Source organism: Ammospiza caudacuta, chromosome 21 (genome assembly GCF_027887145.1).
Source record: "Ammospiza caudacuta isolate bAmmCau1 chromosome 21, bAmmCau1.pri, whole genome shotgun sequence".
Classification (NCBI taxonomy): Eukaryota; Metazoa; Chordata; class Aves; order Passeriformes; family Passerellidae; genus Ammospiza; species Ammospiza caudacuta.
This window is the reverse complement of record NC_080613.1, coordinates 11,257,948-11,276,812: the sequence shown is the minus strand read 5'-3', so window position 1 is coordinate 11,276,812 and position 18,865 is coordinate 11,257,948. Positions and strand designations below refer to the sequence as shown.

Genomic DNA, 18,865 nt, shown 5'->3' with positions numbered 1-18,865 from the left:
GCTCGGCTGCCCCGCACCTGGGTGGGGGGAACGGCGACCGGCTCCGGGCACATCACGTGGCTTCCCTTACATAATTCCCTGATAAACAACATGTGTTACCAGTTCCCGCTAGGATTGCAAAATCCTGGTGTGGGGACAGAAGGCTGCTCCCCCCGCGAGGCTCCGCACCTGCCTGCGGCCTTGGCCGGGCTCCACACGGGGACAAGGGCTCGGATGAGGGGCTGCAGCATTAACCCTGCAGCTCCCCAGCCCCTGCCTCTCTCTGAAAGGTGCTGCCGTGCAGGCAGGAATCCAGCAGCCCCTCGGGGAATGAACACTGCAGGGCTGGGGCAGGGGAACGGGATGTTTCCCAGCCCTGGAGATGGGAAGCAGGATTGTGGGAATAAGATTTCCTCCACCGGGTCCCCGAGTGATCTCCCAGTTTGTTGGGGGAAAAGGCAGATGCTGTGGTCTCCCTCAGAGCCCTCAAGTCCATGCTCCCTGTGGCCCCAGGCTCCCTGTGGTTCCCCTCAGTGCTTGCCTCTGCCAGCTGGACCAGGAATCACCACAATTCTGCCCTGCTGTCCGTGGCTGAGGAAGGCTCGCAGAGAAGATAGCAGGGGTCTGCATGGCAGGGGTCTGCAGAGTCCCCCCAACACCCCCTGGCACCCCCCAGCCAGGAGGACATGCCCAAGGCACTGGCAGGCCATGGTGCAGGCAGTGCTGGCCTGGCTGGGGCAGAGGTGACTGGCCTGTACACAGGCTCTTCTCTGAGGCATTTATTGGGGTGTTGCTGGCTCCTGCAGGAGAGTGAGGCACAGAGCAGAGGGGGGACACAAGCTGGGGGGGCACAGGACAAGGACAGACACAGCTGCCAGCACAGCTGGAAGGGCTGACGAGCTCAGGTCTGTGTGGCCATGGGCAGCTGGCTGAGGTGGGGGCTGAGCTCTGGGACCCCCTGGCAAGTCCATCTGCACCTACAGTTTCGTTTCTGGAAGGAAGAGAAGTGCTGGGGGGGTGTCCAAGCCCAGCACCAGGGCTGGAGACCTACCTCTGCCTCACCAAGCACCAATGACAAGTAATGGAGCTGTCCCCAAGGACCCCAGGCTTCACCCCAGGGTGCCCCTGTGCCAGGACATCTCATCCTAGATCAGACCTCACCCCAGGAAACACCAATATAGATCCATCAAGCCCAGTCTGACCCATGTGGGGAGTGAGTGGGGTTTGCTTTGCCACCTGATGCCCATTGTGAGTGATGGTTTGCCACACAAGGGCACAGGCTGTGTCCCGGGGAATGGCCTGGCATGGCCCTTCCCGTGCCAGCCCAGTCCTCCCACATTCCTGGGGCAGGACCACACAGCCACGGTGCAGCGTGGATCTGGCCCAGTGTGCCCAGCCCACTGTCAGGACAGGGACACCCAGCTGGTGCCCAGTGAGGGACCAAGCCTGGCACATGGGGGCACCCATCGCATCACCCAGCATCCCCAACTCACCATCGAGGACGTGAAACTCATCTGCAGAGTCACAAAATCCTGAAAGAGATAGAGCCCAGGGGGATCACCTTGTCTGGGACCTGGCACCCCCCAGCCCCTGCACCCCCAGGACACTGCAGGGCACAGCCCCATCCTTGCATCTGTGTCCCTGGGGTGGCCAGAGCACGGGGACAGAGCCCACAAGGGTGTCCCTGAGGAGCGTGTGCCACCCACCATAGGTGGGGAAGTAGTAGGTGACATCCTGGCTCAGCCCCACGGCCCTGGCGCGCTGCTCGAACTTGTCCATGACGGCGTCACTGACGCGGCTGCTCCGTCCTGCGAGCGGGGAGACACCAGCACTGGCTGCAGGCCCCAGCTGGCCCTGGCCCAAAGCCACCCACGTCCCTACACAGGGCTCAGGGGCTTTCAGCTCAGAGAAGTGGGTTCCCAGTTTCCCCCTCACCCGCTCCCCCACAGCATCTGAGAACAATTCTCCAGCTAGGAGTGACCCCCATTTTATGTTGGGTCCTCCAAGGCCTCAGCTGGCCTCTCCAGAGTCCAGTACAGGTTTCCCACCCCTGTCCTTCACCTGCCATGAGACCCCGAGCCCCAGCCTACCATAGAGCTTAACAGAGATGCTGCGGCCCTTCTGGTAATAGAGAATGATGAAGCTGCTGGGGTCAGCCTCACCCACCACCACATCCACTTTGCTGCTTTTCCTATGGCCTGGGAAAGACGAGAGGATAGCCCAGTTAGTCCCAGTCAGTCCTGGTTAGCCCCAGCATCATCCAGGGGCTTCATTTCACCACAAGCCGAGTGTGCAAGGGGTGAAAATCAGAGCCAGAGTGGGACAACCCCACAGGCACCAGCCCATGGTGTCACCTGTGATGGCATCTGGCACTTAGTGACCCAAGACACAAAATACTAGGAGTGCACTGGGAAGAGGGACATTGGTACCAAAACCCTGCTGAGAGCAGGACTGGGGGCTCCAGCAGCCTCCTGGGGGGACTGGGGGGCCCCAAAGCAGTCTCCCTCACCCTTCAGCAGGAAGCGTCCGGGTGCCTGGGTGGGAAGGTAGTGCTGCCTGATTTCCCAGCACATCCTGTCCCTGCAGGGGGAGAGGAGGAGGAGATGTCAGTACAGGCTGTGGAGGATCTTCTAGGATCCCTGCAACCCTGCCTGCCAAGGCACACATGCTGTTTCCTTGGGACTTGGTTTTCTCCCCAGGGAAAGATGTCCCAGAACACTGGGGAGACACTGTGAGAGATGCTGAGCTCAAGGAGTCCCTGCCACCTCCCTGCAACGCTGAGCCTGGTCAGGACCTTAGGGGCCATCAGGCTGGGGAAAGTGCTCACAGATGTGCTGAAGGTCCCCATCCTCAGACAGGCTGCTCCTAGGATAGTCCTAAGAGCCAGTCCTGGGCTGGGCAGCCTTAGAGCCACCACATGTCTCAGTTTTGCCAGCCTGGCTGTCCTCACACTGACCAGCCTGGGCACCCCCAGCTCGGCTTGGGCTAGCGGACATGCGGGTGGCAGAGTGTCCATCATGACCAGGGCACCCATCGTGGCCGGGGTTTTGACTACAAAACTCCTTGGAGGGTATCCCACCCATATTTGCTTCTGGGGCAGCTCTGTCCTCTTTGGAGCCTATGGCCAGGGCACTGGCACTGCTCTCAGAGTCCCCATCCCAAGGCAATGGTCCTGTTCCACCCTGCCTGCAGCATCCCTGTCTCTGCCCACGGCCCCCGTGCCTGGCATCACTCACAGCTTCCTGAAGGTGCTGATGGCCAGGCTCTCCCCATCCAGGACGGTCATTGTCACTGTCGTGGCCTCCAGCTGGTGGCTGTGCTCTGCCAGGTAGCTGCAGTGGGAGGCCATGCCGACCAGGAACCACTTCCCTGAGAGCTGCATGGCACAGGGGTGACACCATCTGCAGGGCCACAAGCCTGGGGTGCCACCACTCAATCACCTTGAGCACCCTCCCTCTCACTCGTCAGCTCTGCCCACAGCTGTTCCTTGGGAGCGGTTCCTGTCCCAGCCTTGCACACAGGGCACAGTGGCCCTTCAGGGGCTGGTTGGTGGGGTGGCAGGGCAGAATGAGCCTGGCATGGGGACAGGCTGAGGGTATGGAGGGGCTGTCCAAGGCACCTGCCCATGGCTCACACTGCCCACAGCACTGCGGGCACCCCAGTGCCACACTGGGTGTCTGTTGGGCATCACAGAATGCCGCAGCCCCAGCTCGCCCCGCCAGCAGAGCCCCGAGCTCAGCCCCAGCCCCACAGTGAGAGCGGCTGCACCGGCGCTCCGGCAGCTCCAGGTGGGTGAGGAAGGGGCTCCTGTGAGGCTCCGGCCCCAGCCCTGCTCCGCGGGCAGCTCTGCAGGCAGCGCTGGGGCTGAGCCGGGCTCAGGCAGCCCTGGCTGTGTGTGGGGGGCACCGAGGGCTGGGAGGCTGAGCCTGGGGAGGTCAGCGGGGGTCAGACCTGCAGGGGGACACGGGACGGGCTGCAATGGTGGGCCTGGGGAGGAAGGGCGCAGGGGGTCAGCGCTGGACGGGCATGCCGACCGGGGATACAGGAGGGTGGGCTGCAAAGCCGGGTCTGGGGGGGACACGCGGCACGGGAGCCACCGCGGCTCTCTGCAGCCCACCCGAGTGCGGGGCCGGCGGATGCCCACAGAGCCCTCAGCCCGAGCCCTCACCTGGTGGAGGCTGAGCGCCTCCTGAGCCGCCACTGTTTCGAGCGCACTCTGGGGAGGGGGCGGCCGCCGTCTCCGCGCCGCCCTCTGCCCCCTCGCCGTGAGGAGCAGCCCGAGGAGCAGGAGGGTGCGCAGGGCCGCCATGTGCTGCTGTGCGAGGCCGGCGCTGCCGGGAAGCGGAGGGGCCAGGCGGGCACGGCCGGGAGCCAGGAGCCCTGGGGGCAGCCGGACGGGGTCATGGCCGGGGCGAGCGCAGGGAGCAGGGCCGGGACAGGGCGGGCGGCTGAGGAGGGGCCGGGGTCTCCCGGGCTGGGCGGGGCCTGCTTGGAACAGGGCGTGGCTTAAGGGGACATAGACATGTCATATGGGGGCGTGGTGTGCGGGGGGGCGTGGTCCGAGGGGGGGCGTGGTCGGACCGGGCGGGGCGGGGCAGCGCTGGCAGCGGAGTGCGGAGGCACTCGTGAGCGATCGCGCCGCGCTCGGCTCGCTGTGTCTGGCACGCTGCGGGGAGCTCTGTGCTCGAGCCGCCGGGGCTGCGGCCGGACGCGCCCGGTGATTGGCCGGCGGGGGAGCGCCGGCAGCGCCGGCCGGAAGTGGCGCGGCGGGGCGGGGGCAGCGGAGCCGCCGAGGTGCGGGGGGACAGCGGGGACAGCGGGCACGGCACGGGGGGAACACCGGGCACGGGGAACACCGGGGACACCGGGCACGGCACGGGAACAACACCGGGCACGGGGAACACCGGGGACACCGGGCACGGGGAACACCGGGGGAACACCGGGCACGGGGAACACCGGGGACACCGGGCACGGCACGGGGGGAACACCGGGCACGGGGAACACCGGGGACACCGGGCACGGCACGGGGGGAACACCGGGCACGGGGAACACCGGGGACACCGTGCACGGCACGGGAACAACACCGGGCTCGGGGAACACCGGGGACACCGGGCACCGGGAGGGAGGGGACACCGGGCATGGCACGGGGAACACCGCGCACGGCACGAAGGGAGCAGCGGGCAGCGCTCGGGAGGGCCGCGGGCCCTGGGCGGGTTCGCGTCCCCGCTCCGGGCCTGACGCCGGCCCCGCTCGGTTGCAGGCGCGGCGGCAGAATGACACGATGGACGCGGGCTGCCCCCGGCTCCCGGACACCGTCCTGTTCGAGATCTTCCTGTACCTGGACCACGCCGACGTGCTCTCGGTGGGGCTCGTCTGCCAGCAGTGGCGCGCCGTGGCCCGCGACGAGTTCCTGTGGAAGGAGCTTTTCTACCGCTACTACCGCGTGTCCCGGGACGTGCCCCGGCACCCAGGTGCGCTCCGGGGCGGCGCCTGCCGTGAGCCCGGCCCGAGACCGCGCTGCCCCGCTCTGCCGCCGCTGCCGGGCGCTGCGGCCCCCGATCCGCGGTGCCTCGGCTGTGTCCCGGTGCCCCGGGCTGGGATGGGCACGGGAAGGGCTCTGGGTCTGCCCGGGCCGTGCAGAAATGGGGGTCCAAACGCTGAAAGTGCTTTGCCTTTCCCCTCTTCTCACAGAAAGGTTTCCTGAGCTCCCTGGGCAGGTGCTGTCTGTAGCTGCTGTCCAGGGAGGTGCCGGGAGCTGCAGTGAGTCACCGCGGGCTGCTGCATCCCAGCCTCCGTGGCATCTGTGCAGCCACTCCCGCCTCGGATCGCTCCTTTCTGGGACTCGGCAGCCCCCGTGCTACAGCTCTGTCCATTCTCCTGCCACCAGCACCTTGGGCTGGGGCCGAGCTCTGCAGGGACACCCGTGCTGACTGGGGGATGTGTGGCCCTGGGACAGGGCTGGGGACAGGTGCTGAGTCAGCAGCTGCCCTGCAGCACCGGGGCAGGTTGGACTTGATGTGGGCTCCCAGCAGGAGCTGGCAGGGCTGTCCCTGTGTCAGAAGGCTCGGGGGTGGCACTGGTGTGGTCACAGCTGTGCTCCCTGCTGAGCACCCGTGCTGGCAGCACTTTGGGGCAGTGTGACAGCTCTGTCACAGCAGCTGGGAGCTGCCAGAGCCCCCGTGCTGCCCAGGGGGGTTCTCCCTGAGCAGCCCATGCCCGGTGTGTTGTGGGGCTGTGCTGAGGGAGTTGGATCCTGGATTGGGAATTGCAGTGGCTACAGAAGGGCAGGAGGAAATGCCGAGGATCAGGCAGTGGGAGCTGATCTCCTTGCAGCAGGAACACCTCTGCAGAAGGGCTCCCAGGGCAGATGGATGTTGATGGGATCCCTCCAGGCTATGTGACTTTGCTCTTGCAGACCCTGGGAGCTCCATGGGGCTGAGGATGTTCTCTTTGGGGTTTTTCTGAAGCCTCTTGACCAGGCTCATTCCCTCCCAGCCTCCTGGAGCTGCTTAGTCAGCTGCCAGCCCTGTTCTTGAGCACTAATTAGGATCAGGCAGTTGGTGTAGCTCAGTAAGGTGTTGAGGCCCCTTCCTGGCAGGGAGCTGTGGGCACCCTGCACAGGGCAGCAGAGCAGGGGCTGGAGCTCGAGTGTGGGGGCTGCCCTGGGCAGCCCCGTGCTTAGAGGAATGGTATCCGGTGGGTCTGTAAGATGAAATGTTGGGTTTGCTTGGCCAAATGGGCCCTGCCCAGGCTTTTCCCAGCTGGATGGGCTAGGACCAGGAGGTCCAGAGGGGGCTGAAGCCTTGAGCAGCAGTGGGATGTGCTGGCAGCAAGCTGGTCCCTGCCTGCAGGAGCAGTTGCCTCCTGGACTGCAGCCTGTTCCAAAAAATCCTTCAGTCCTGTTCAGTGTCACTAGGAAAGTTGGCCCTTGTCCATATACATGTCTAATCCTCTTTGCTTCTCTGGGATTTGCTGCTGCAAGAAGTCTATAGGCTGCCTGGCCGGGCCCTTCGTTAAAAATTTTCTTTATTTGGTTTTTATTGTTCATCAGTAAGACTCCCATGAGTGTGCCCCAGGCTGTGCTCAGCTTCTGTTCTTGTCTTTCATTTTTCAAGTCTCTTACCTCATGGAGATGTTTTTTTCCTGGTCCCAGACCCTTTCTGGAGCCATCTTAATTCTGTGTGAGACAAGACAGAGGTAACCAGTGCAGAGCTGGGTATGGTGAGGAGCAGCTTCCCTCCTGTCCCACCTGGGTGGTTTGGTTGTGCTGGCACACATGTTCCTTCTCAGGACTGCTTTTGGTGTGACAGGCAGCACCCGTGCCTGGTTCAGTGCTGGTTTGGAGAGCAGGATGTGCTGTGGAGCTGTGTGTGTGCTGCAAGGAAGGGGTTTGTGTGTGTGGGAGTAGGGAAGCTGCTGAGGAAATGCAGAGGGCTGGTAGCTGAGCTGCAGCCCTGGGCTGGTGCCCCAGCAGAGCTCCTGGCCTTGCTCACAGGAGCCAGGATTGGTTTATTAGAGCCTGGTGCATGTTTGGCCCAGCTCTGCTTCCCTCCCCTCACACTCGTGCCCCGTGTCCCTGCTGTGCTGCAGGTGCTGTCTCGTGGTACGAGGAGTTCCAGAGGCTCTACGACACCATCCCCTGCGTGGAGGTGCAGGCCCTGAAGGAGCACAATGACCAAGTTTTGCACCTGAGCTTCTCCCACTCTGGCTGCCTGTTTGCATCATGCTCCAAAGACTGCACGGTCAAGGTAAAGTGGTAGGTGCCCTGTCTGGCTCTTGCAGCCTTGGTCCAGTGGAGCTTGGCCCTGAGCAGCCTTTGGGAAGTCTGTGGAGAGGTTTGACCAGATGTCCCTGGACTTGGGCTGCTTCCTGTGGGTGCTGAGCTGTCTTCTAAGCCATAGAACTAATGACTCTTGCAAATGTTGCCTTGAGGGCTGTATGGAGCTCCAGCCTGTGTGGAGGTGGCCGAGGTGCTTTGCTTTCTAGGTGCAGATCAGTGTCCTCTTGTGCCCTGGGTCTGATGAAAACTGGGGAGGTAATGATCCACTGCAGTGGATCATGTCCTCCCTGAGTGGTTGTCCTGGGAGGAATCTGTCTGAACATGCTGGAAATCCAGCTGTGATAGCACCATTCACTGCCTGAACACCTCCTCTGGCCAGTGGAGCAGCAGTTCTCCATTTGACCCCTCTCCATTTTCTGTCAGGGGAATGGACAGGGGTGTGGTGAGCAGAAGGCAGTTAAATGGGGTTTTTGATACTGTTTGTTTTTCATGTCCTGGTGAGTACTGGCAGAACAGATAAAGGAGAACCACTGTCAGCCTTCTCAGCAGCTTCCTGACTGTCCCATCTCTCTGTAGATCTGGAGCAATGAGCTGGACATCTCCCTGCAGCACAGCTCCAACATGAGGCCATACAACTGGAGCTACACCCAGTTCTCCCAGTTCAACTCGGATGACTCCCTGCTGCTGGTGTCCGGTGTCTTTGTGGGGCCTCACAACTCCTCCTCAGGGGAGATTGCTGTCATCAGCATGGGTAAGAGGGGCTCCCTGGGGCTCCCCGGGGCATATGAGTGCTGGCTGAGGGGGTTCCCTTCTCCTTTGGGTGTGCAGTGCCTTGTCTCAGCTCATCCTGGCTCCTGAGCTGAGGGGCTCTGATCACAGCTCTAGAGGGGAGACCTCACAGACAGCCTTAGCTCTGCTCGGGTCACTGCAGCAGCACCTCAGGGCAGTGCTTGTGTATTTACCCTCACTGCTCTTCTAAGTGCCACTGTGGGCAAGGGTTACCCACATCACTCACCTTGGAGCTCCTGCCTATGGCATGTGTGGTGCTTGGCATAGAGCTACAAAAACCCAGAATGGTTTGGGTTGGAAGAGACCTTAAGGCTCAGCTTATTCCAACCCCCTGCCATGGCAGGGACACCTCCCACTGTCCCAGGTGCTCCCAGCCCTGCCCAGCCTGGCCTTGGGCACTGCCAGGGATCCAGGGGCAGCCACAGCTGCTCTGGGCACCCTGTGCCAGGGCCTGCCCACCCTGCCAGGGAACAATTCCCAATTCCCAATATCCCATCCAGCCCTGCCCTCTGGCACTGGGAGCCATTCCCTGTGTCCTGTCCCTCCACCCCTTGTCCCCAGTGCCTCTCCAGCTCTTTCAGAGCTCTAAGGTCTTGTCAGAGTCTTCTCTTCTTCAGGCCGGGCACACCCAGCCCTCTCAGCCCATCTCCAGAGGAAGGTGGCTGCATGCAGCTCTCAGGTCACCTTTGTGGCTGTGGTCTCACCCTTAGGTGTCACAGGACTTTCTGAGGTGTTGTCACCTGAGCCTCCTTCACTTGTGCTGCAGCTCTGTGCATGAGGCTCGTCCCCACTGGTATCTCACCATCTTTGTGCAGAGTCCCACAGTACCAGCAGTCAGGAGTGCAGCAGGAAGCAGGAGTGCACAGCTGCCTTGGCTGGAGAGGCCCCAGGCTGCAGGGGTGGGAGGGAAATTCTGTATGTGTTTAACTCCTGCTTGTCCCCAGGGCCTGCTCTGGGCCCCGCTCAGGGAAAGGGTGGGAGGTTGAATTGCTCTGTGCTCTGGCTCTGTGCACTGCCCTGTTATTTTGGTTTCCTTTGTGCAAGGTATCATCACACATCTCTGGAGAAAAGAGAAATAATCTGTCTCTGTAGCAGTGGCTGGGAGCTGGATGGGGGTTGGCCCCTCCTACAGAGACCTGGATCCACTTCTTCTGTCCCACACGGTTTCTCCAGGGCTCTTGCTGGAAGTCAGTGCCTCACTCTCATGTTTCCCTTCCAGAGAACTTCACGCTGCTTTCCAGGGTGAGGAATAAGCCCTATGATGTGTTTGGCTGCTGGCTGAACGAAACCAACTTGATATCAGGCAATCTGCATCGGATTGGACGCATCACCTCGTGCTCAGTGCTGTGGCTGAACAATGCTTTCCAGGTGAGCTGCCTTCCTTCCAGCTTCACAGGCAGTGCAGCTTCCTGCTGCCTCCTGGGGGAGGGAGAGCTGCAGGGAAGGATGGCTCAATCCTCCTGTCCTCCCTGTTTGTCTCCTCTGACTTGCCCTCAGGATCCTGAGCTCAAGGCAACCCTTGCATGAGGTTTCTCCATGCTCAGTGTTATTATACTCACTGCAGTATTCTAACTCTGCCCTCAGATCTCATTAACTTTTGCCACATTAATTAGGCTGAGGTGTTGGCTGCAGTGCTCCCCAGCGTGCATTGCCCAACAGCAGGGCTGTTGAGGTCCTTGATAGTCTGAAGCTGGTCCTGGGAGTGCTGTAGCCTGGCCTGTGTCCCAGCAATGGGACCCTTCTCCCTTCCCCCACCTGGTAGCTCAGGGTGTTGGTGTGAGCTGGAGGCTGAGCTCAGTCCTGCCTGGCCTTGCTGAGGTTTCTTGGGCCAGATGCTGTCTCTGATTCTGAGGTGAGACTTGGAGAACTGAGTGTGCTGGCCTCAAACTGCTCGTTCACTCCCTAGCACTTGGGCTGCTGAGTCGGGTTCCCCATGTTTTGCCTCTGTTTCAGTGCCACCCCTGCACATCCCCACGTTTTGTGATTTTAACAAGATGCTGACCCCAGGTAAAACCTCTGTTAGCAGAGACTTTTCCCACAGCCACATCTCCGTGCTACACTGAGGCATTACACCAGCATTACACCTTCCATCCCTCAGAGGCCAGGAAGGACCTTGCCCATAACAGGGGCATGGGAGTACAGCTGCAGGCTGGGAACAGTGAGGCAGAGAAGGACGTGCTCTGTGTGTCTGGAGCAGATACCAAGCTGCCCCTGCTGAGGGGTACAAGCGTGCTCCAGGAGCACAGGGATTCTCTGCCACTGCTGTTGTGGGGCAGAGGAATCCTACTTCATGCTTATCACAGAGGCCTGTTCCTGAAATCCTTGTCAGTCATAAAATGTAGAGTATCCTGAGGTGGAAGGGACCCACAAGGATCAAGTTCAGCTCCTGGCCCTGCACTGTAAAGCCCCAGGTGGTGCCAGCTGATCACCTCAGTGTTACGGTGGCAGCAGGGCTGCCCAGCTGCTGTGCTTCCTCACTCCACTGCTGCCTGCCTGCAGGAATGTTTTCTCTCGCTCTGTCTCCATCCAGGATAGGAAGGAGCACAGGAGAGCTGGCAAGCCTGGGGCCCCTTCTTGTGTCAGTGCCCCACACACAACGTGGAGGGGTCCGTGGGGGTTGGTGTCACTGTGCTAGCTCAGGTCTGGGTTTGAACTGTGGGGCTGACTTGGGGTGGTTCCTGCTCACTTCTCCCCTCTGCTCGCAGGGCATTGAGTCTGAGAATGTGAATGTAGTGAAGCGACTGTTCAAAATCCAGAACCTGAATGCCAGCACCATCCGGACCGTGATGGTGGCTGACTGCAGCCGCTACGACTCCCCGGATCTGCTCCTGGACTACGAGGAGCAGCTGGCTGCTTCCTCCCCCTGCCCGGGCTTTGATCTTGGCAGTGACAGCGAGGAGGAAGGGGCCAAGCCCAGGCCGCCTCCGGAGCCAGCCGTACAGGAATTGCCAGATGTGCCAGCAGAGCACGGGCTGCAGCAGCTCTTTGATGGGATCATGGAGGGCCACGGGAGGCCTGCCATGACCGACACAGAGCTGGAGACAAAGGTGGCCGAGCTGTTTGTGCGAAACAGAACTAAACCGCCCGAGCCAAACCTGCTCCCCACAGACAGCAACAGCAAGACAAAGTACTTGATCTTCACCACAGGATGCCTCACCTACTCCCCGCACCAGATAGGTAAGGCTGGGTCTGAGCCTGGTACAGCGGGGCTCCCTAGGGGCTTGGGCTGCGGCTGGGCTTGAGATTTGGGTCAGGAAAAGACTTGGTCTTCCTGCTGTCTGTTTGTGAGGTGTGACCTGGGGTTTGCTCTGGGTTCTGAGAGGCCCCATCACTGTGGGGAGTTTCACCTCCTCCGCTTGCCTGAGGGTTGTTTTGTTGCTGCCAGCATGATACGTGGCCAAAGTCATGGCAAGGGCTGAGCAGAAAAGCAAGGAGGAGCTTCTGATGAAGGACACCAGCCATGAGCAGCAGTGTGTGCGGGGGCAGGACAGCAGTTGCCCTGGAGGTGTGTGTGGAGGGACCCTGGTCCTGTTCTCTTGCGGGGGTAGACGGGGCTGGTCTGAGCAGCATGGAGTTGATGTGTGAGTCACTTGTGCAGTGCCCCTGCCCCTTGCCTGCCTCCCCTCTGCCATGGTGGGACCACCCTTATGTGGGCATCCAGCCTCAGTGAGACACTGGGGCCTGGGGAGGTTTCCGAGGGGATGATTCAGTGCCCCAGCCATGCTCGTGTGGTGAGTGAGGCTGGGCAGGCTGCAGCCTCCTCTGTTGTGCTAGGGGGGTGCAATGTGCTGTGGGTGTGGCTGGTGACATTGTCCTGTGCTAAGATGTCACTTGCTCTCACCTGCAACACCCCTGTTAAGACAACAGGTCTAGCAGAGCCTGAATTTACAGGAAATCCTCGGGGAGCTCCTCAGTGGGGAGCAGGAGCAGGGAGACTGGCTGTTTCCCCAGGAAACCCTAAAGCTGACAGAGAGGTGGAAAGGACCAGGAGTGTGGGGAAGGAGGGAGCTGTTCCCAGACAAGACTGCTGTGAAGCCAGATGGTTTCAGTTCTTTTCACTGCTCACACAGTTACAGCGCTGCTTTCTTGCTCTCCTGACATTCCCATGACATGGTCCCACACCAGTACAGCCCAGTAAGGCGGGGGAAGGCAGTTTCCAGAGCTGTAAGCAACTTAGTCTTTGCCCACCTCAGTTAGGAATATGACCTGGACTGAATGAGCTCTGCTTCATGCTCCTCCTGCCTGTGGGCTGGGTTTGCAGCCAGCCATGTTGACTCAGCCCTGGGCTGAGCTGAGGCAGCACCTGGATCCTCTGGGCTGAGCTGAGGCCACCTGGCAGCCTGCAGCCTGCCACCCACCAAGGCAGGGCCTTTGGGCTCCCCAATTCCTCTGCAGCCTCCCAGGGCTGAGGGATTTGTGCAATGCCTCTGAGTTCTGTGACTCCCTGGCTGTAAGCCAGCACTTGCAGTACAGGCTGCTGCTTGCAGGGCTGGGCACTGGCTCAGTTCCTGTCCCACCATGAGTCACTGCAGTGTGACCTTTGTACCCTTTGGTTTGTGTGCAGAACTGGCCCTGTGCACCTGCTCTGTGCCCACAGGACCTGAAGGAGCTCACTCTGTGCTCACCTCCCACTCTGTGCAGTGCTGCTCCAGCATGAACTCGAGTTCCCATTTCTCATGCTGATTCCAGGTTGAGCAGCCTGTCCTTCTGACTCATGTGTGTTTGAATTTGGAACAGGGAGCATGGTGCTGTGGAAGTGAGGATGAAGATGCTGGTGAGGAGCACCAGTGGGGTGGAAGAACACCAGTCCTGTCTAACAGGTCCCAGGCTCAGGGGAAGAAATATTATGAATGGCCTTGGACTTGAGCTGTAATGGGGTGTCACCTGTGTCTCGTTGGGTTGCAGGAGAGGGCTAAAATAAAAGGTGTTGTTAGCAATTCCTCCAGAGGAGCGATGGGCTGGGCTGGGCTGGGCCAGGCCACCTTCCAGCACCCCTAGACCTGCTGAGGATGAAACCTGCGTGTGCCCAGGAGCTACTGAGGCTCACAGAGGTCCTCCAGGAAGCTGTTGAGGATGGACCATTTGTGGATCTGTTTGTGTTTTGGACCTCTTCAGAGCTGGAAGGGGACAGGGCTTGACCCATCACTTGTCTCAGTCAGGAGGTTCAGAAGCTACAAATTACTTGAGCACAGTTTGGGTTTAAATGTCTGTTCTTTAAACTTTCTGGAACAGATCCCCATCTGCACTTGACAGTGTCAGGGGAAAACCCTGCCACAGCTTGAGCATCTGCTGGGCTGCTCCAGGCTGGCTACTGCAGAGAATGGGCTCAGCCCAGGGAATCATTCAGAGAAAAACCCTTCTACAACTAGTGTATCTCCTGGGCCAACGCAGCTTCCATGTGCTCCAGAGATGGCTGAGGCAAGGTCTGGCTGTACCCTCAGGCACTGGGATCTCCCTGCCTGGGGTTTGATGTGCAGCCCCTCTGATGAGCTGCAGGAGCCTGGCCAGGACAGCAGCCCTGTCCCAGAGCTTGCACAGCAAGCCGGTTCTCTTTTCTTAGCCGCACCAAGGGAAGCACCTGCCTGAAGCCTGGGACCTCCCCCAGCCTGCTGGCAGCAGCCTGTGGGACTGCCTCCCTCTGCTTTCTGTCCCTCAGGGATTAAGAGGATCCTGCCCCATCAGATGACGACGGCAGGGCCGGTGCTGGGGGAGGAGCGGCGCTCGGACGAGTTCTTTGACTCCCTGGATCACGTCATCGACATCCACGGGCACATCATCGGCATGGGCCTCTCCCCTGACCACCGGTGAGCACACAGGGCTCCAGCCACTGCCAGCATGGGCAGGAGCTGCTCACAGGCTCTGTGGGGTGACCAGGACATGAAGTGGTAGAATGGATTGGGTGCCTGCTGATCCAGGTGGTGATGGTGTGTTACTGCTGAGCTTCGCCCCCAGCCGTGGCAGGAATGTATTCCTGAGCCAGCTCAGGACAGGGTGGCTCCTTCTGAGAGTGGAGGAGCTGCCCACACCAATGTGTCTTGTTCCTGAGGTAGATCATCCATAGAATCCTAGGATGGTTTGTGTTGGAAAGTAGCTTACAAACCATCTAATCCCCACCCCCTGCCATGGGCAGGGACACCTTCCACTATTCCAGGGTGCTCATGCTCCGTCCACTTGGCCTTGAACACTTCAGGGATGGGGCAGCCACAGCTGCTCTGGGCAATCTGTGTCAGGGTCTTCCAACCCTCATAGGGAACAATTTCTTCCCAATAGCCCATGTAACCCTGCCCTCGGGCAGTGGGAAGCCATTCCATTTGTTTTGTCTCTCTGTCCCAGGTCCCTCTCCAGCTCTTTTGGAGCCCCTTTAGGGTCTGGAAGGGGCTCTGAGGTATCTCTGGAGCCTTCTCTTCTCCAAGCTGAACACCCCCAGCTCTCCCAGGCTCCAGAGCAGAGAGGCTCCAGCCCTTGGAGCATCTCCCTGGCCTTCTCTGGAGTCCAGCATCTCCACATCGTTCTTGTGTTGGGTTCCCAGAGCTGGAGGCAGCTCTGCAGGTGGGGGTCTCACCTGAATGGAGCAGGGGGGAAGAGTCCCCCTACAGGTGCTGCCCAGAAGACAGCCCCATCGTTAAAGATATTTCCAGTGAGATTAGAGAGGTGTGACCTGAGCCCTGGCGTCACCTTTCTGGTGCAGTGGTCCTTTCCAGACATGGCCAGGAGTGTTCCAGCAGCCCGTTCCCTGTTTCAGCCTGGGTTTCAGCGAGCTGGGCTGCAGGCTCCATCCCTGCTGTATGTGCAGTGCAGTAACCCCTCTGTGCCCTCCCCAAGGTACCTGTATGTGAACAGCCGGGCCTGGCCACGGGACTGCGTCATCTCGGACCCGATGCAGCCGCCTCCCATCGCGGAGGAGATCGACCTGCACGTGTTCGACCTGAAGACCATGAAGGAGGTGAAGCGAGCGCTGCGCGCACACCGCGCCTACACGCCCAACGAGGAGTGCTTCTTCATCTTCCTGGACGTCAGCAGGGACTTCGTAGCGAGGTGAGGGAGTGGGCAGGATCCTGACCCTGCATCTGGGAAGGCCTGGGCCTGTTGCTGTGGGATGGCCGTGTGAGCAGAACACTGCTGTGTGTTGGAAGGAGAGCAGGGACTGGGATTGGAAAGAGCAGAGGGAATGACTTGGAAAGTGCTGATAAAGGGTGGCTGCCCAGTCCTGCTGTAAATACCCTGCCTTAAATACCCTGCCTTATTTACCCCTGAGGAAAGGGTAAATCTGGGGCTGTGGTGTGTTTGGTGGCAGGTGGCAAATGCCCTTCTTGGGGCTGCAGGTGCTGTGGGCTGAGCTGAGGGGCCCTGGATCCCAGAGGGAGCTGCCTGCGCAGGATGAAGCTCATGGAGACGGGCTTGGGTAACCCATCCCCGCAGAACAGGAGTGGGAAGGGCAGGGTGTTGGGGCTGCTGGGCTGACACTGGGACCAGTGGGACACCCTGACCCCTGTCTCTCCACCCCAGTGGGGCAGAGGATCGACACGGCTACATCTGGGATCGGCACTACAACATCTGCCTGGCCAAGCTGCAGCATGACAATGTGGTGAACTCAGTGGCATTCAGCCCGGTGGAGCAGGAGCTGCTGCTGACAGCCAGTGACGACACCACCATCAAGGTGTGGCGCTCCCCACGGGCCATGCGCATCCGGCAGGCCAGGAGGCCCCGGCCTAGGAAACTGCTCTTCTCCTGGCTCTTGAACCAGAAAAGCTGAACCCAGGTACATCTGCTCCTGCAGCTTCCTCACTGCAGCACCTCCTTCTGAGCTCACAGAGCCCTGAGCCCTGCACAGAGATGAGCTCTAGGCACACAAATCCTACGGCTGAGCCAGGAGGGGCCCTGGCAGCAGGAATCGCCTCCTCCTTGAAGCATCGCCTTCAGACAGGACATAAGAGCTGGGGCCCTGTTGTGGTTCTGTTGGGCAGCAGCTGAGCTGGTCACTGCAGGGTGGGCTCCCACAGCTTCTCACCAGCATTGCTACTTGGGCATAGCTCTCTGGGTGAGCTCTGGGCACAGGGGACACTGAGGCACGTCCAGTGTAGGTCTGTGTGAGCTGGGGATGTGGCCAGACACACTGGGAGCCGCCAGCTGCAGAGTGCTTGGCAGGAGCCATGGTGCAGCTGTGCTGCCTGACTGCAGGACTCAATATTGGCGTTTTATTAATGTGTGTTTGTCCCAAAGCTCCACGGGCAACTTGTCTGGCTGCTGTGGAATGTCAAGTGCCTCTTCCCCATGGCACCTCTGCCCAAGAGGGCAGCAGGAACTGGGGGCAGTGAGGGGGCAGCAGGGCCAGGGCTGGGAGCCTGACTGGCCCCAGGGTCTGTGTATTGGTATTGCCAGTTTCTAAACTTGGGAGGGCTGGTGGTCATGGTGCTGGCTTTGCCTCTGTCTTCCTCTGAGTAGCACTTCAATAAGCTATGGATCAGGAACGTATTTATTGTGGGGGATCTGCTGTCCCTTCCTGGGGTACCCATGAGGACAGCTCACCTCCTGCCCATGCTACCCAATCGTGGCACTTTAGGTTCTTTTGGTATGTTCTCTGTGAATAAGTGTAGACACCCACAGGTGCTGCAGGTATTCATTCACCTGCAGGTGATGGGGATGGAGCCCTCCTGCCTGCAGTGACAGCTGAAAAAGCTCCCTGTCCCTGGGGCTGACCCACCATGGAGGGCTCAGCTCCTCCAGGACCCCACAGGCAGTGGGGACGGTCACTTGGAGTTAGTACGGACTCGGTGGTGTTCACTGTCCCTTGAGCTTCTGTCCCTGTGGCAGGTACCCAAATGTCAGAGTCTAAAATTAAGCTCCTAATCTTGACCTGGCCTAGATGGGGCCCTGAAGAGCTGCTGTTGCTCCTGAAGCAGGCTGGGAAGGAGCTGCAGGGGAGGCATTTTGGGGGCCCCTGGAAGCTCCGGGGCAGGTGCCTGTGCCATTCCCAGTCTGGGGTTGCTGACAGACCTGACAGAGGCGGCAGCTTCTGTCACAATGGCACTGATGGCTTTAGCAGCCTCTGCAGCAGGAGGGTCAGCACCTGTGTCCTGCTGTGCCCCAGCTTCATCCAAAACCCCTGTACTCAGGTTTTCTGTCATGAAATTAGGAGTTCCTTCCTGTGTGTGCACACAGACTCCACATCCTGCTCTGTCCAGTCACAGCAAAGGAACAGCCTCCCTTCCTCCCCCAACTGTGAACTCTCCACCCGTGGCTCGGTGCAGCAGCGAGCAAGGCACTGAGGTGCTGTTTGTACTGAGTTTTGCTCTTCACTCTGGCATTGAATAAATACTCTGCTAAAGCATCTCTGCAATGTGAGCTTGTTTTTCCAAGTACTGCTGTGCTGAGCCAGAGCTGAGGCCAGGACTGTCACAGGGCTGGGCTGGAGCACTGCAGGAGCTGCTGCCCAGCCTGTGCTTACCTGCCCTGCCTGGGGAAGTGTGGGCAGAGAGCTGTGAGCAACAGGAGCGAGGCAGGGGATGGCCCAAGGGCAGCAAGCGTCCATGGCAGCTGGGCTGAACACTGCAGGTTCCAGGACAGGCCAGGGGCTAGATCCCTCCTGGATTTATGTTTTCCAAGCACTAACAGGCACAGAACAGGTAAACAGAGAGCTCTCCAATGCTGTTTGGCATTCCTGTGCCACAGCAGCCTCCTGAGCTGCAATGCCACTGTCCCCTCATTGCCCTTTGCATCTCCCTGGTGCAGCAGCTGCTGTGGTCTGAAGGGGCATCTGGGGGCTTCCCAGAGGGGCCAGGTGCCCATGGTCATTCCTTGTGTCTGTCTCTTCCATACACAGTGAGTAGAGGTCACCAGGCTGCTGCCTCCACATGGGTTTAGTCCCTGGGCTGGTGCTGCAGCATGAGAGGGGCAGGAGCAGGCATCCTGCAGGCACTGGGCTCCCAACAGTGGTGAGGGAAAAGCAGTCTCTTCTGGAGGAGCTCAGAGCTGTTACAACCCAGGAACAGGACTGCTGGATTTGCCTCAGCAGCAGAAGCACTGGAACCACTGGCCCAGCCCTGCTGCACTGGCTCCCACTGGCCTTTGGCCCAGTGGAGCTCCAGCAGCCAGACTCCAGCTCCTTCCCTTCCCATTGCAGATCCCCCTGTTCCCTCCTTGTTTGGGAATCCTCCTGCAGGGATGCAGGAGCTGGGGAGAGTTCCCAGCACAGAAATAATCCCTCAGCAGAGAAACCCCCCTACCCTGACACAATCCTCCCCCATGCTGTGCCCAGGATCCCCTGGCTCACACACAGCAATGCTGTTCAAACAGCTTTTATTAGTGGTTCTGACCATA

The 18,865-nt window shown here is 60.1% G+C and overlaps 2 protein-coding genes across 2 annotated transcripts; one reads left to right on the top strand and one right to left on the bottom strand.

Annotated features, from left to right (window-relative positions):
• Window positions 1-743: 743 nt before the first annotated feature.
• C8G (complement C8 gamma chain) lies at window positions 744-5,425 on the bottom strand. The gene is made up of 8 exons (XM_058818244.1): window positions 5,318-5,425; window positions 4,148-4,359; window positions 3,216-3,355; window positions 2,489-2,559; window positions 2,070-2,177; window positions 1,686-1,787; window positions 1,473-1,511; window positions 744-970 (listed from the first exon to the last, which is right to left on the bottom strand). Exons 2-8 carry the CDS (start codon window positions 4,286-4,288, stop codon window positions 957-959), a joined length of 615 nt encoding a protein of 204 aa, XP_058674227.1. The 5' UTR covers window positions 4,289-4,359; window positions 5,318-5,425; the 3' UTR covers window positions 744-956.
• On the top strand, window positions 4,746-17,878 carry FBXW5 (F-box and WD repeat domain containing 5). The gene is made up of 9 exons (XM_058818243.1): window positions 4,746-4,773; window positions 5,240-5,450; window positions 7,570-7,727; window positions 8,336-8,510; window positions 9,768-9,916; window positions 11,254-11,725; window positions 14,205-14,352; window positions 15,371-15,583; window positions 16,055-17,878. Exons 2-9 carry the CDS (start codon window positions 5,261-5,263, stop codon window positions 16,299-16,301), a joined length of 1,752 nt encoding a protein of 583 aa, XP_058674226.1. The 5' UTR covers window positions 4,746-4,773; window positions 5,240-5,260; the 3' UTR covers window positions 16,302-17,878.
• Window positions 17,879-18,865: the final 987 nt, after the last annotated feature.